General features: G+C 40.7%; 1 protein-coding gene across 1 annotated transcript in view; it reads left to right on the top strand.

The window, feature by feature from the left end:
• Nucleotides 1-15,733, top strand: part of ak6 (adenylate kinase 6) — a 39,015-nt gene that overhangs the window by 8,422 nt on the left and 14,860 nt on the right. Inside the window, exons 2-3 of the mRNA XM_034169751.1 lie at nucleotides 2,729-2,821; nucleotides 2,923-2,981. Of these exons, the coding sequence (XP_034025642.1) occupies nucleotides 2,729-2,821; nucleotides 2,923-2,981 (152 nt within the window). The remainder of the gene's footprint in view (nucleotides 1-2,728; nucleotides 2,822-2,922; nucleotides 2,982-15,733) is intronic.

A 15,733-nucleotide genomic window follows, 5' to 3' on the forward strand; every position in this document is an offset into this window, starting at 1 on the left:
CAGAGAATCTGGAGAACTTTCTACATGTAAGCGGCAAGGCCGAAAACCAGCATTGAATGCCCCTGACCTTCGATCCCTCGGGCGGCACTACATTCAAAACCGACATCATTGTGTAAAGGATCTTACCGGGTGGGCTCAGGAACACTTCAGAAAACCATTGTCAGTTAACATGGTTTGTCGCTACATCTACAAGTGCAAGTTAAAACTCTGACATGCAAAGCAAAAGCCATACATCAACAACATCCAGAAACGCTGCTGCCTTCTCTGGGCCCAAGCTCATTTGAAATGGACAGACCCAAAGTGGAAAAGTGTGCTGTGGTCTGAGTCCACATTTCAAATTGTTTTTGGACATGGACGTCGTGTCCTCCTGACAAAAGAGGAATAAGACCATCCAGATTGCGCAAAGTTCAAAAGCCAGCATCTGTGACGGTATGGGGGTGTGTTAGTGCCCATGGCATGGGCAACTTGCACATCTGTGATGGCACCATCAATGCTGAAAGGTACATCCAGGTTTTGGAGCAACACATGCTGCCATCCATACAACGTCTTTTTCAGGGACGTCCCTGCTTATTTCAGCAAGAAAATGCCAAGCCACATTCTGCACGTGTTTCAACAGCGTGGCTTCGTAGTAAGAGTGCAGGTAGTAGACTGGCCTGCCTGCAGTCCAGATCTGTCACCCATTGAAAATGTGTGGCGCATTATGAAGCACAAAATACGACAACGGAGACCCCTTACTGTTGAACAACTGAAGTCTTACATCAAGCAAGAATGGGAAAGAATTCCAAATACAAAGCTTCAACAGTTAGTGTCCTCAGTTCCCAAACGCTTATTGAGTGTTGTTAGAAGGAAAGGTGATGTAACACAGTGGTAGGGCTGTGCAGTTAACCGAATTTCGATCGCGATATCGATATTTGTATCATCAGGCCAGTCCATCAACGTGTCCCAAGACGCATGATGACAAACGCGTCGCTTCGGAAGCGGCAAGGATTGATTGTATCCACAACCTGAAAAAAGTTCAGCGATCGCCTTCTTGAATTTGCGTTGCCTGAACCACAAAAAAAGCTTTAAAAAACAGCAGTAGAACGATTATCCCATCACCCTGCTGGGAGAAGCTTTTTTTCAGCTACTTTTTGGAGTGACGCCGACCGAGGGAGGACTGACGACTTGGTGGGATATCGATCAAACCGCGACAGCGAGCCAATCCGCACGGAGAAGCCATCCTTCAGGCATCATTCCTGGGCAGAGTGAGGCAGGCAGCCAGGGTGATGGAGCAAACCCACTCAGTCCGAAATCTCCCACTTTTTGGATATATGCGAAGTCCCAGTTTGCCCAACAGAGTTTAGTTATGCAGCTTTATCTGTGAGAATAATGTAAAAGTAAAACGTGACGTTTACTGAACTGCTGTGAAAGTTTAATGATCGGTTAACATTAGCTTAGCCTTTTAGCACAGTTGATCTGAGTGAACGCTTTAATTTGTAAATGGTTCAGTCTTTTTTATTTTTACCAAATAAAGCTACATCTTTTTTCAGACACCACAAAAGCTTAACTTTAAATAACTTATTTTTCGGGCATTTTTTTTTTCGCATCGTTTTCCCCCGTTTTTCCTTTTTTATATATAAACTGTTTAGTGTTTCTTTATATTTAAAGAAATATTTTTATTTGTCCTAATCAGGAACATTTCCTGTGCAGACAACCAAACTTCCATTGATGAGCTGAACACCACGTCCAGTTGAAAGAAAACATCTCTGCTCTTCAAAATAGGACAAAAGTGTCTTCAGCAACACCACCAGAGTTCAAAGCTGCAGAAGAGACCTTCATCTTGTCCCCAGAATTCAGCATAACATCACCTGCTTCTAAATAAAAGGCTCTTTCAACAGCAACTATTTTATTATTTTTAAAAACGCTGTTTCATTTTATATTTTAACAATAAATGAACGGATACATTTCTCCAAAAGGAGATAAAGAGATGTGGTCAAGGGAATGATGACACAAACAAACTAATGAACATAAATTGAAACAACAAACAATGCAGCCGCACTATGTCCTAGTAGCACAAGTCAGGGAGATGCCCAAAGACACTGACCAACTGGTCAGTGACAACAGGGAAGGGAGAGGAAAACAGAAAAATATGTAATATATTTTTAATATTTATTTTATTATGTTTTATACAGGTAAGGTACAGTACATTTTAAATTTGGAGGTTTTGCGCACATTTTTGCGCAATTTTTTTTTTGAGTGAGAATTGCTGAATAAATGCATTGTGTAACTAAAAAATAATAATTGTTTGAATAATCGTGATTTCAGTATTTACCTAATAATCGTGATACTGATTCCCCCCCCCCATAATCGAGCAACCCTACACAGTGGTAAACATACCACTGTCCCAGCTTTTTTGAAACGTGTTGCAGGCGTCCATTTAGATATTTGTGGTAATGATAGCAACATTCATTTATTTGTTGAATAGGTGCCAAACTGTTTTTAGTTCAGTCGTCTAGCGTAAACAGTAGACAAAACTGTCTGATCTGACTCGCTGTAGAGACTCTTGGAACGTTTGTAACACAACCGGGGAATCGCTGTTGTGGTTTCTTTGATTGACAGCAGGAACTGGGCAGTTGTCACCTCTTATTGCATTAAGACAGTCTGCCACAAAAGTGTTGTCAAGGTAGTTTGATAGGTTTGTTTCAGCTGACAAAGATCTAAAGTGCATAATGTCGACTATCTCTTACAGGAACGCCTGGGGTTGGAAAGACGACTTTAGGAAAAGAGCTGGCACAGCGGACTGGGCTGAATTATATTAACGTTGGTGATGTTGCTGAGGAAGGTCCAAACTTTTCTTTAATGGCTAATCAAGACATGGCTTTGAAAGATGACTTTGTGTTCTTTCGATTGCTGTAAAAGCTGAAACATATTTCGTCCTTCCAGGTCAACTCTTTGATGGCTATGACGAAGAGTATCAGTGCCCAGTTTTGGATGAAGACAGGGTAGGTTACATTGCACCACAGAACTTTGACACATGCTTTGCTGTATTTGGTAGTTGATTTAATTGTGTGCCAATAAAAACAAGCCAGGCACAGTGTCAGTAATTGGGGCCAGTTTTTCTTCTTCGTGTTTGTAGCAGTCCTGATGGGCCTGTCACCCAAAACTATATACACTTGTGCATGCACAGTGTGTCGTTTCACACTTTTACCTCTCTTATTTAGAGATGTGTTGTATGTTTACTGGCCTCAGTCACAACGCAAAGGCAAGAGTTCCTATTTCACAGATGTTTACTACTTTTTCAAACACCAAACACTGTAGAACTGAAGCAGAAACAAACACAAAATCAAACAGAAATAATTACAACCCCAATTCCAATGAATTTGGGATGTTGTGTAAAACGTAAACAAAAACAGAATTCAGTGATTTGCAAATCCCCTTCAACCTATATTCAATTGAATACACCACAAAGACAAGATATTTAATGTTCAAACTGATAAACTTTATTGTTTTTGTGCAAATATTTGCTCATTTTGAAATGGATACCTGCAACACGTTTCAAAAAAGCTGAGACAGTGGTATGTTTACCACTGTGTTACATCACCTTTCCTTCAAACGTTTCTGTGTAGGCTCTCAGTTGTCCAGGTGGTTTCCATAGTAGAGAAGCTTGAATCTTCGACTGGACTGGGTTGCTTGACGTGACGACATTTCGCTTCAAATCGCAGAAGCTTCCTCAGCTAAAATTCTTGCTCTGGTAGTCTGACTTCTGTCTTGACTCTTGTAGAGAAGAATAAACAGAAGCCACAAAAGCTGCAGTTTTAAACCTAACCAGATCCCTCCTACCGAGAGGCAGGCTGCTATAGGCTAGTGACTAAACAATAGCTCTAATTAGCACCTATTGTGCTCTAGTTAGTACCCTCCTAATGACAGGGCAGCTGTCCCTCCTAATGATGGGACGGAAGCCTCTCCTGATGGCTCCCTTGACGACTCTCCTGATGATGTGAATAACTCATTACCATGAACAAAAGACTGAAATTGCTTTGACCTGAGTACCCCATTGTAAATAGGGGATAAAGCGTGTCTCAGACCCCCTCCCCGGTTAAGGCTGGGTTTCAACTGTTTCACATAGAATGCCTCCTTGACCCCTCTCTCAAACCATTTCTTCTCTCTGGCTAAGATTTTAACTTCCTTGTCCTCAAACGTGGTTAGTGTCTTTCAGGTGGAGATGAACTGCAGCCTGAGGTCCACTTGCGCCCTCTCTTTGGTGCTGGTATAGCCTTTTGTGTAAAGGTTGCTTAGTCTCACCTATGTAGTGTTCATTACAGTTTTCCTGACATCTGATAGAATACACTACATTGCTCTGTTTGTAACTAGGGATCCTGTCCTTAGGGTGAACTAATTTCTGTTTCAAGGTGTTAACCGGTTTAAAGTAAACTGGGATTTTGTGCTGTCTGAAGATCCTCTGTAGTTTTCCCCTACTCCTGCTAAATAAGAGAGAGACACTCCTCTTCTTCTTGTCTCCGTCTCCTGTTTGTCTGGTCTCTTTGTTTTCTGGGACTTCTGCACTTTGTCCAGGGACCATCATGGGTACCCACATACTGTGAGGGCTTTCCGTACAAGTTGTTGTTCTTTAGCCCTTCCCTCTGCAGTTGTGGGCACCTGTAGGGCTCTTTGTTGAAGAGTTCTGATCACCCCAAGCTTGTGTTCACGGGGGTGGTTTGAGCCAAAGAGCAGATATTGGTCAGTGTGAGTGGGTTTCTGTAAACCCCTGTCTGGAGCTGCCTTTTCTCTCCAATCTTAACATCACAGTCCAAGAAAGCTAAATGGTTGTTTCTGGCATCCTCACGTGTGAACTTGATATTGGAGTCCACCGAGTCGATGTGTTCTGTAAAGTCCTCAACCTCCTGTTGCTTGATTTTAACCAATGTGTCATCGACATAACATTTGAGAACTGAGAACACTAATTGTTGAAGCTTTGTAGGTTTAATTCTTTCCCATTCTTGCTTGATGTATGACTTCAGTTGTTCAACAGTCCGGGGTCTCCATTGTCGTTTTTTGCACTTCATAATGTGCCACATTTTCAATGGGCGACAGGTCTGGACTGCAGGCAGGCCAGTCTAGTACATGGGTTAAAGTTCTCCGTCACCACAGCAGATTTCCGTCATTTGGAAAGTTTAACAATATATTCGCGCGTGCATGTGGTGTCATGCGTGTTTTGGGGCTGAAATATGATACTATCATTGTCAAAGCAACATCCCATTCTGCGCTAATCAAAGCAGCAGCAATGTCAGCGTATATGGCGCTGCACCGCGGAGGAAGGGACTGTGTGACTTTTCACTCCTCTCTGCTCTGTTTACTGCTTGCTATGTAAACGGTCCTTCTACTCCCTGTCTTCGTGGGAACATTGGCAGACCTTCCCCAATTAGAGCAGGGCGTGGCTTTGCTTTGAACCAATGAAGCAATGCTTCGATCTGCTGCTTCGGTTCTTTGTTTTATTTCGCTTTATCTTAATTTTTCCCCGCTAAAACCCTAAAGAGCATATGTCTGTGAGTAATATTTACCTTTACCGACCTGTTATGGTCTTCTGAAACAGTTGATGTATTTTATAACTTAAAAACTGGACCGATGCTAACGCGTTAGCATGTCTATGGCGTTTTCAATGTTAAAGTTAGCATTAAGCTGTAAAAGAGTCAAATATATTTAGGGCTGCAGCTATCGAATACTTTTGGAATCGAGTATTCTATCGATTTATCGATTAATCGAGTAATTGGATAAAAAAGTACTTTTGTATTTTTAAACAATATCAGTAGTGGCAGGACTCTCCCTAAGCAATGGCACAATGTCGCTGTGCCATCATGCAGATTTTTAAGTTTAGGATGTTCCCTCTCTCTGGTTTCCCAGGTAATTATTTATTTTTTCACATTATTAAGTTTTGGAGCTTTGCCAAACCATAAGCCCAGTCGCTCTGTGAAATCTTCAGTCTGCGGACAGAACATTCTTTTTTTTTCTTATTGAACATTTCATTTGCACTTTTTATTGCTGTGATTTATTCAGTGTTTAGTGTATATTTCTACATGCCGTACAGAGCAGCTCAAACCAAAGTCAAATTCCTTGTTTTCTGTGGATACTTGGCAAATAACAAAGCCTTTGGAAAAAATGGCTGTGGAGTGCAACATTTCCACAACAGCTGCACTGATAAATTAACTCTACAGCCTGTTGATAAAAACTCTTATCAAATCTGAATATAGACATTTTTTTGAATAGTTAAACATGATTAATTTAAAATGCGCTTCCTTTTGCTTCATCTGAGGAGGTGGAGAGCAGCCAGTGGAGCAAACCACGTTTTAAAAAAATTTATATATAAACACACTGCTTCACTTTAAATGCAAAATAAGTCAGTTTCAGACGATCAGAATCAGAAGAAGTTTATTGCCATTGCCAGTGAACAGGATTCACAGACTAGGAATTTGCTTCGGTACAATGGTGCAACATTAAGAAGAGATAAAATGCTAGGATAAAATATAACATGTCAAAATAAGATAAAATATAAGATGACAAAAAAAAAAAAATGAAAGGCTGTGTGCAACAGAAAAACAGAGAAACAGAAAAAAACAGTGCAGTGGGAGGAGTGCAATTAAAAACCAAAGTACATTGTCTAAAGTGACCCGTGATAAAATGATAAAGTGACAGAGTTAAGCTTAAGGTGACTGAGTTATGAGGTGTTCATGAGTCCACACAGTCCACACAGCACAGACCCTTTCTCTTAAAAAGGTTTATTTTACTCAGCATGTGGCTTTGTAAACTTGTAGCATCGCCTGCTACATTGATTAGCGCTTACATTAGTTATGGGCATGCTCTACGGTCTTCTTCTCGGTTTTTTGTGGGAGCGTTACAGTGCCACTTACAGGCCTGCGTATGTACTACAGCTTTAAACGAAGCTTCCAGGCAAAGAATTTGCCTCGAACATTTTTTGTAATCGAATTACTCGATTAATCGTTTCAGCCCTAAATGTATTACAGATTGTAATATTTTATTTATTTTTGTTTATATATTAATAATAATAATAGCAGCAACAACAACAATAGTAACTAATAGTGCTACAATACAAGTTTAGAGAAAAATAAACACAAGATAAAACCAACTAACAATGAACATAAGTAAGAAATAAATAGCTGTTTCCTGTGAACACCTAGTGACTCTTACACCTCCACTTCATCCCTGTTTTATTTAAGTTTAATGACAATTTGTTTTGTTCAAACCACATCTAAGCTGTGTTTTTACACCAGAAAAAAATAAAATGCAGTAAATTGCACATTTGTGTCTTTTTTCATGAAAATATCTTAAAGATAACATTACACTTTAGTCAGGCCTTCAAAAAATGTTTGTGGACTCTTGCTGTAATATGTTGTCAGTGGTTGAGATATAAAATGCTCATAATCGGGTGAAACCTGATGGAAATATCTTTGTGGTGTGTCAGTGATGTATGTATGTGCAAAATAAAACAAAACACTACTCCAGGTATGTTTTTGACGAGAATATAACATCATAACTTTATTACAAGCTCAAACGTTGATGTTGCGTGATAAAGACCTTTTAATAATAACTCCAAGAAATAATGGCAAAACTCACATGTAAGTAAAAAAACAAAACAAAAAAGATTACTTGAAAAAAAATCTATCGATTAATCGATTACTAAAGTAATCATTAGTTGCCTCCCTAGTTTGTTTTACGAGTGAGAGCATTTTACCGATTAAATGTGAATAAGCCAGTTTTGAGTTTCTCAGTGCGCATGTGTTTTCAAAATGGTTGACAGTGTTACTTTGTGCACAGCAGAACAACATTGTCAATTGCTTTTGGCCCTAATTGTGTATTTTATTGGCTACAACCAGCGACACAACACACTTTTGGTGCATTTACCGGAGTGGAACCGATCAAAATCAGGGCTGTGAAAGGATTTCACCATGGGGGCATAGGGTGTTAGTGATGTACTCTTTAATCGTGATCATCACTGAGTTTTTAAAATGCTTATCGCAAAGCATTCTCTTGTTTTACGACATCGTGTAAGTTTTATAAGTCCGCGGACACTGATCTGTGTGTTACAGATACAAATCAGTTACCTCGGATTCGCGGAGGAAAAATGCCACTCGCAGCATAGCTGTTACGACAGTTGTCGTAAAGCAGGACTGGTTGGTTGCTGCAGCGACGCTGTGTGGCTCTTGTGCGGCTCTTAAGCTAAACTTAGCATGTGAACATCCCAAACCTTTAGAGCTTTCAAGTTTTTAAAAGAGCAATTGTGCAGCATGTCCGTGTCACGGACCGACGTTGCACAGAGAGAAGATGGCGAGAAAGACTGTTTGAAAAATTCTCATAAGGACAAGAATCCGTGGAATCATCGCTGGCTTCATTAACACACCTGAAAGATAAAAGAAATGGGAAAAGTGAAGTGTACCCTCAGGAAAACACGGTAAGAATTTTTCTCTCCCTGGTAAAATAAACATTCTGCTGTTCAAACATGATTTTAGGCAAGATTATGTGACTTTTTTCCCACTAATCTAGACTTTCTTTCATTGTAAAATAGACATTGTGGCTTTGAATGGATTTAGGCTGCATGAATTTACACAAGAATATAAATGACTTTTTACTATAAGGTATGTTATTGATATTTTACCATGATTTTCCAAATATTCTCCAAGCTTTAGCTGTGGTTTTTGAAATGCTGTAATAGTCTTTTCAGTCTTCATAAATTTCATGTAGTTTAATTGTTCTGAGTTAATGCATAATTTGGTTTACAATTAAAAGGTAAATCATTCCAGGTCCTACTTCCACGTCATATTCTGTTATTTCAACCTCATCTTTGACAGGTCAAATAAAAGGTTGAATGTAAGATCATTTAAATATCCACTAATTTTGAGATTTGTTCTTCCAGGAGATGCTGAAAAAGTATCATTAGATAAAAATTTTAATTCTGTGGCCCCACAGGGCCCTAGACCCCGGCTCCTGGGGAGCTGCGCCTCCCCCCACCCCCCATCCCAGACCCCCTGCAAATTTTCCTCATATTTCACAATTTTCATTTCACAGCCCTGCAAAATACTACAGAAGACAAAGAATTTTTTACTTGACAGTTTGAAGTGAGTTTTCTTTGTTTCGAGGGCTTCATACCCATGAAAATTCACTAGAATATACAAAATTTAACTTGCTCTTTTAAAAAAAATTTCTGGGGGAGATCCCCCAGACCCCCCATCATCAATACTGTATTTTTACTTAACAAATTGAAGTGAGTTTTTGTTGTTTCAGAGGACTTCATACTAGAGCCCGACCGATGTATCGGCCAATATAAGCCCTGTTCAAAGTACTCACTCTTTTGCCGATAGAATGCTGATAATTTCTCATAAACAGAACAGTTACTGAAATAATGACTGTATCGGCTGTGTAAAATGTCCTTGCACTGTTTGTCCAGTAGATGGAGCTCTGACTCCGTTCAACTGAGAGCTGCTTACACCCTGCGTAAATGTGTTCATTACCGGCCCCCGTAGTTTGCCGTCACACTGCACTGCTCGGCATACAAGTAAGTTTATAAGGATGTTGTGTATAATTACTTTGCGATTACATTCACCTCACATTTCTCCTGTTTCAGTTCATCTCAGTTTGATTAACTCAGTTTATGTAGTAATATGTCAAATGTGCTTCATTGCGTCGGCCACGCTTTTTATTAAGCCTACGTTGTGTAGACCTTATTTCTAGCATGAAAAACTTTTGTTTACTGCTAAGAGGTTGAAACATTCAGATTCAATGGTCGTCCGGAAGGGTTCTGGGAATTACTGCCGTTCACCATTAAACCTCTGGGGCCGACACCGTCGTATACGACGGCTGGGACCAAGCTTTACTAAATTGTAAAAAACCTTTTAATAATATGAGATAGAAACTTACTCTTTTTTTGCTAAAACGTTAACTCTGCGGGCTTTCAATCCACCGTCGGCCATCTTGGTACTCCTGTGTGAAGATGTGTGATGACGTGTGCAATGTGAGTGTCCAATCGGAATTGGTTCTCCGTCACATGGTTTTCCAAAATCCAATCGCAGGGCAGATTTACCTCACGTGATATGGCAAAGATCATTTTCATGAGTGATATCTTACTAGTTGGCCTGTTTGAATAGCCCCCTAACTGCTCCAATTGCATTTTTGCATTTTTTGAACTTGCAAATTCTTCTCTATTATAAAGTTAATCAATATGAGGACAAAGCTTCAGCTTTTAGCTCGTACCTTTTTTGTTAAGGGTCCAAAAAAGTACATTTTATAGATTAAAAAAAAATAATAAAAAATATCAGCTGATTGTCGGCTATCGGCAAGTCAGCCGATTTATCGATTATCTGCATGTTTTTCATCCAAATATCGTTATCGGCATCAGCCTCAAAAAATCCATATTGGTCGGGCTCTACTTGTAAATTCACCAGAATATACAAAATTTGACTTGCTCTTTTAAAAATTTTCTATAATCAATACTGTATTTTTACTTCACAGTTTGAAGTGAGTTTTCTATATTTCAGAGGTCTTCATACCTACTAAAATTCACCAGAATACACTAAATTTGACTTGCTCTTTTAAAAATGTACTGGGGGAGATCACCCAGACCCCCCAGAATCAAGACTACACCCCGCCTCCCACCACTCTTTCATGTACCTTTATGTTCAGGTTTTGCATCCTTTTTATGCTTTGTCTCTCTCTCTCTCTCTCTCTCCTTAGAGGCTATTTAGAATAGATTTGTATACTGTATAATGTGTTTATTGTATTTATTGAGGAGAAAAAAAAGTGTGTGACCCCACTACGCCACATTTTAAGAAATTGCTCGCATTGCTTTTGCCAGGAAAAAATTTCAGTCAGATGAAAATTTATTGCTTTAACCCATGGTCTAGTACCCGCACTCTTTTACTACGAAGCCACGCTGTTGTAACACGTGCAGAATGTGGCTTGGCATTGTCTTGCTGAAATAAACAGGGACGTCCCTGAAAAAGACGTTGCTTGGATGGCATGTGTTGCTCCAAAACCTGATTGTACCTTTCAACATTGATGGTGCCATCACAGGTGTGTAAGTTGCCCATGCCATGGGCACTAACACACCCCCATACCATCACAGATGCTGGGTTTTGAAATTAGCACTGGTAACAGTCTGGATGGACACGAACTCCATGATTTCCAAAAACAATTTGAAATGTGGACTCATCAGACCACAGCACACTTTTCCACTTTGCGTGTCCATTTTAAATGAGCTCAGGCCCAGAGAAGGCGGCGGCGTTTCTGGATGTTGTTGATGTATGGCTTTCACTTTGCATGGAAGAGTTTTAACTTGCACTTGTAGATGTAGTTATGAACTGTGTTAACTGACAATGGTTTTCTGAAGTGTTCCTGAGCCCACGCGGTGAGATCCTTTACACAATGATGTCAGTTTTTAATGTAGTGCCGCCTGAGGGATCAAAGGTCACAGGCATTCAATGTTGGTTTTCGGCATTGCCGCCTACGTGTAGAAAGTTCTCCAGATTCTCTGAATTTTCTGATTGTTATAGACTGTAGATGATGGAATCCCTAAATTCCTTGCAATTGAACGTTGAAAAACATTGTTCTTCAACTGTTAGACTATTTTTTCACGCAGTTGTTAACAAAGTGGTGATCCTCGCCCTGTCTTTGCTTGTGAATGGCTGAGACTTTTGGGGGATGCTCCTTTTATCCCCAATCATGAGTCCTCAGTTCCAAAACACTTATTGAGTGTTGTTAAAAGGAAAGGTGATAAAAGACAGCTTTTTGACACGTGTTGCAGGCATCCATTTGCATGCAAATATTTGCACAAAAACAATAAAGTTTATCAGTTTGAACATTAAATATCTTGTCTTTGTGGTGTATTCATTTGAATATAGGTTGAAGATGATTTGCAAATCGTATTCTGTTTTTATTCACATTTTACACAACGTCCTAGCTTCATTGGAATTGGGGTTGTAGCTACATTACCAGCATAGTTACCTACACACTGTATAATGAGATAAAACTAACCACTTTGGCCTGCTGACCTCTGCTGGACTTATTACTTCCTTAACTTTGTTTCTGCTTACAAATTGGATTTTGTCTTTCAGTTTGTGAGACTTTTTGACAGCTGGCAGTACTTGCTTCATGATAATGCGATGGCTAACACCAATCTTCAAGTTTACTTTCAGTCGTTGTAGCCAGTAATGCTCCATCCTAACACTGTTTTATGTCCAAGTGGCTGGTCCTTCTCCACTGACCACTTCAATGGGCAGTAAAGTCTGTGGGGAATTATAGTCAATTGGTAATCGGACTTCACAGTCAAGTTCAGGAGCCATCTTGTTTCCTAGATGTTTGAGCTAAGACCAATTCTCTGCCATCTTGCTTGTGGGGATGTGAGATCTGTTGGCAGGTATGTAGTCTCTGGTGTAGAATGGTGGTAATTTGATTCTTGTATCAGAATTCATGCCTCTTGCTTGTAGATTGCTTAACTTGTAGCTGGACACAGTCTTTGTTTTGGACGTTATTGTGGAAATCTTGAGTTTGACTGGCTTTGTCTTAACATTCAGCATTTCAGCTGTGTCTTTCAGAATGAAAGTAGTGTCGCTTTGTGTGTCAAGCAAGGCATACACCAGTTTCTCTTGATCTTGTTCATCCAGTCGATACATAAAGTGAATTGACTGAAGAGGTAACCTTGAGACTTTTGTTGCACCACTCTTGAATGTCACTTGCTTTAACTCAATCTCTTGTAGATCTGGCTTTCTGTCTGTTTCATGAATGACTTTTAACTTCTCTTGATTGACTTTTGATCTTTGGTCTTTTTTGTCTTTTATCTTGATGTAACCATGTTGGGTGAGGTTTTGGCACTTATCACATACAATTCTTGAAGTACACCCATTGGAGTTGTGGCCAGTCTTAGCTTATACAAACTTTAAGGCCCCCTGACACCAGCATGACTTTGATTCACGCACTTGCACGCCTGTCGTCGCGATGATCCCACCCGCTGTGTTCCCAGTTGGACGCCATTCTTTGTTCTGCCGCCTGACACACACTCTGCGCTGGACGTTGTGTATATAAAATAATTATTTCAATCAATTTCAAATTTTTTTTAATATAGCGCCAAATCACAACAAACAGTTGCCCCAAGGCGCTTTATATTGTAAGGCAAGGCCATACAATAATTATGTAAAACCCCAACGGTCAAAACGACCCCCTGTGAGCAAGCACTTGGCTACAGTGGGAAGGAAAAACTCCCTTTTAACAGGAAGAAACCTCCAGCAGAACCAGGCTCAGGGAGGGGCAGTCTTCTGCTGGGACTGGTTGGGGCTGAGGGAGAGAACCAGGAAAAAGACATGCTGTGGAGGGGAGCAGAGATCGATCACTAATGATTAAATGCAGAGTGGTGCATACAGAGCAAAAAGAGAAAGAAACAGTGCATCATGGGAACCCCCCAGCAGTCTACGTCTATAGTAGCATAACTAAGGGATGGTTCAGGGTCACCTGATCCAGCCCTAACTATAAGCTTTAGCAAAAAGGAAAGTTTTAAGCCTAATCTTAAAAGTAGTTATTTTGTGTCAGATTCATCATTTTCTCTGCAAATTGGCCGTTGAAAACAGCTCTAATCAGTTCCTGAATCACAGAGGGCCGCTCCATTTTCAGCCGTGTGCACACGCCTAACAAGCTGCAGAAAGCGTTGTGAGCTGTCTAAAAAGGTAATTGTCATGTTTACTTTGTCATGCCTTGGTAAAACAGTTGTGTATTCTTTCCTTCTTGTGTGCAGCTGTTAAAGGATGTTTATAACAGATTTAACTTCTTGTTATAATCCTTCAGACGAGCTGCGCTCTGATGCGATCCGCTGATCACCACTTGCTCTGTTTACTGCTTGTTTACTCCACTGGATGAGCTGCACATCGTGTTGCCGATTAGATCGCGCCACATAGCACAACATTTATGCGTGAAAGATTTTTTTTTTTTTTAACATTTCAAAATGTCTGTGCGCAATAGCACGCGCCAGCACCCTTCTCACATCCTGTCTGCACCCGTTAAAGACAAATTCACTCTCCAGCATGACACAGGTCGTGCCAGTGCGTGAATCAAAGGCATGCCCGTGTCAGGGGGCCTTTATTCTTTCCTCAACTGGCTTTTCCATCATCTTTCGACACTTGTGGCATGTGTGTGTGTGTGTGGCCAGATCTCTTACAGAGGATGCATGTTATGTTCGTACTTTCACTTGTGCTTGTGACAGGTGCTGTCAAATTTAAATTTTGATTCCTCTTGCTTATCACAAAGGGGTTTCCAAATCTATTCTCAAGTGTTTTCCAGGCAGCACAGTAAGCTGTGTCAGTCCCAACTAAGAAATGAGCTTTGATAACTCTTTTGGCTGAACCACCGACCTACTTTGGCAAATAGAAGTGCTTATCTTGGATTGGCAGGTTCCTGCGATCAGCTATTGTTTGGAAAGACAGCTGCCAATCACTATACAGCAAGGGATCTTCCAGAAAGACTGCTGGTTCTGGTATTTGAATCCTATTCGCAGTGATAGCTTCTTTGAATGTTTGCACAAGATCAGTGGAACCTACTTGAGTTGTAACGGGTTACATGGGATGCAGTAGTGGTTGGTTGAGGCACAGGAGCTTGAGGTATTGGCATCGGAAGGGAATACAAGGAAGGAGTGGTGGGAGCTGGTACTTGAGAGGGAATAAATGGCTGAGAAAGGTTGACAAGAAAACTTGGTCGTCTGGTAGAACTATCTTGTTTTGATTGAGTTAGAAAGACAGGTGGCTTCTTGTCATTTTCACTGTGAATACTTTCTGCATAAACCTTTAGCCTTGCTTGTGCTGCATTATGCTTTTGTAACTCAGGGGTCGAAATACATTTCTTAACCTACTTGCACTGGTGCGAGTAACAAAATTACTTGGACCAAAAAAAAGTTACTTGCACAACCAAAAGTCACTTTGGTCACTTTCACACCGGGCCCAATTTGCGTTGCTTCTTTCTGTGGCGTCATGACGACGCAGGAATTTCTGCGTCAGGTGCGCACAGCAGGGGGCAGAGAGGAGGTGAGAACACAGCCTGCAGGTTCTCTGCACAGAGAAATCAGTGTGCACAGTTTGGCTGCAGTCAGACTGTGCACACTGATTTCTCTTCTAGTTTATACGAGGTCTGTTAGAAAAGTATCTGACTTTTTTTTATTTTTTGCAAAAACCTGATGGATTTGAATCACGTGTGCTTGCATGAGCCAACCTTGAACCTTCGTGCGCGTGTGTGAAATTTTTCACGCCTGTCAATTGCGTCATTTGCTTGCAAGCAGCCTTTGTGTGAGGATGTGTGTTGTGCTCTTGTCGGATTTTCATTGCAAGGAAAAAAAAAAAAATGACTGGAGCAGCGCTACTGCATCAAATTTTGCCAGAAACTGGGCGGAAAAAGGTGGAAACCGTTCCGAAGATTCAGGCGGCTTTCGGTGACGATCCTATGGGCATCACACAGATTAAGGAGCGGTACAACCGGTTACATCCGCCGTCAGCTTTGGCACGAATTTCATCGCCACTCTTTTCATGGCCAACTCTTCTGTCACAGTGGAATCTGCTGAAAAAGTGCTGATGTCCACCTCTTCTGCAATTTCTCAGACAGTCACACGATGGTCCCGCATCACCACAGCGTTCACTTTGGAAATGATCTGGTCATTTCAGCATGTTGACGGCCAACCGGAGCGTGACTCGCTCTCCACCGCTGTGCGGACGTCTTTAAA

The sequence above is a fragment of the Thalassophryne amazonica genome, chromosome 5, assembly GCF_902500255.1.
Source record: "Thalassophryne amazonica chromosome 5, fThaAma1.1, whole genome shotgun sequence".
Lineage (NCBI taxonomy): Eukaryota > Metazoa > Chordata > Actinopteri > Batrachoidiformes > Batrachoididae > Thalassophryne > Thalassophryne amazonica.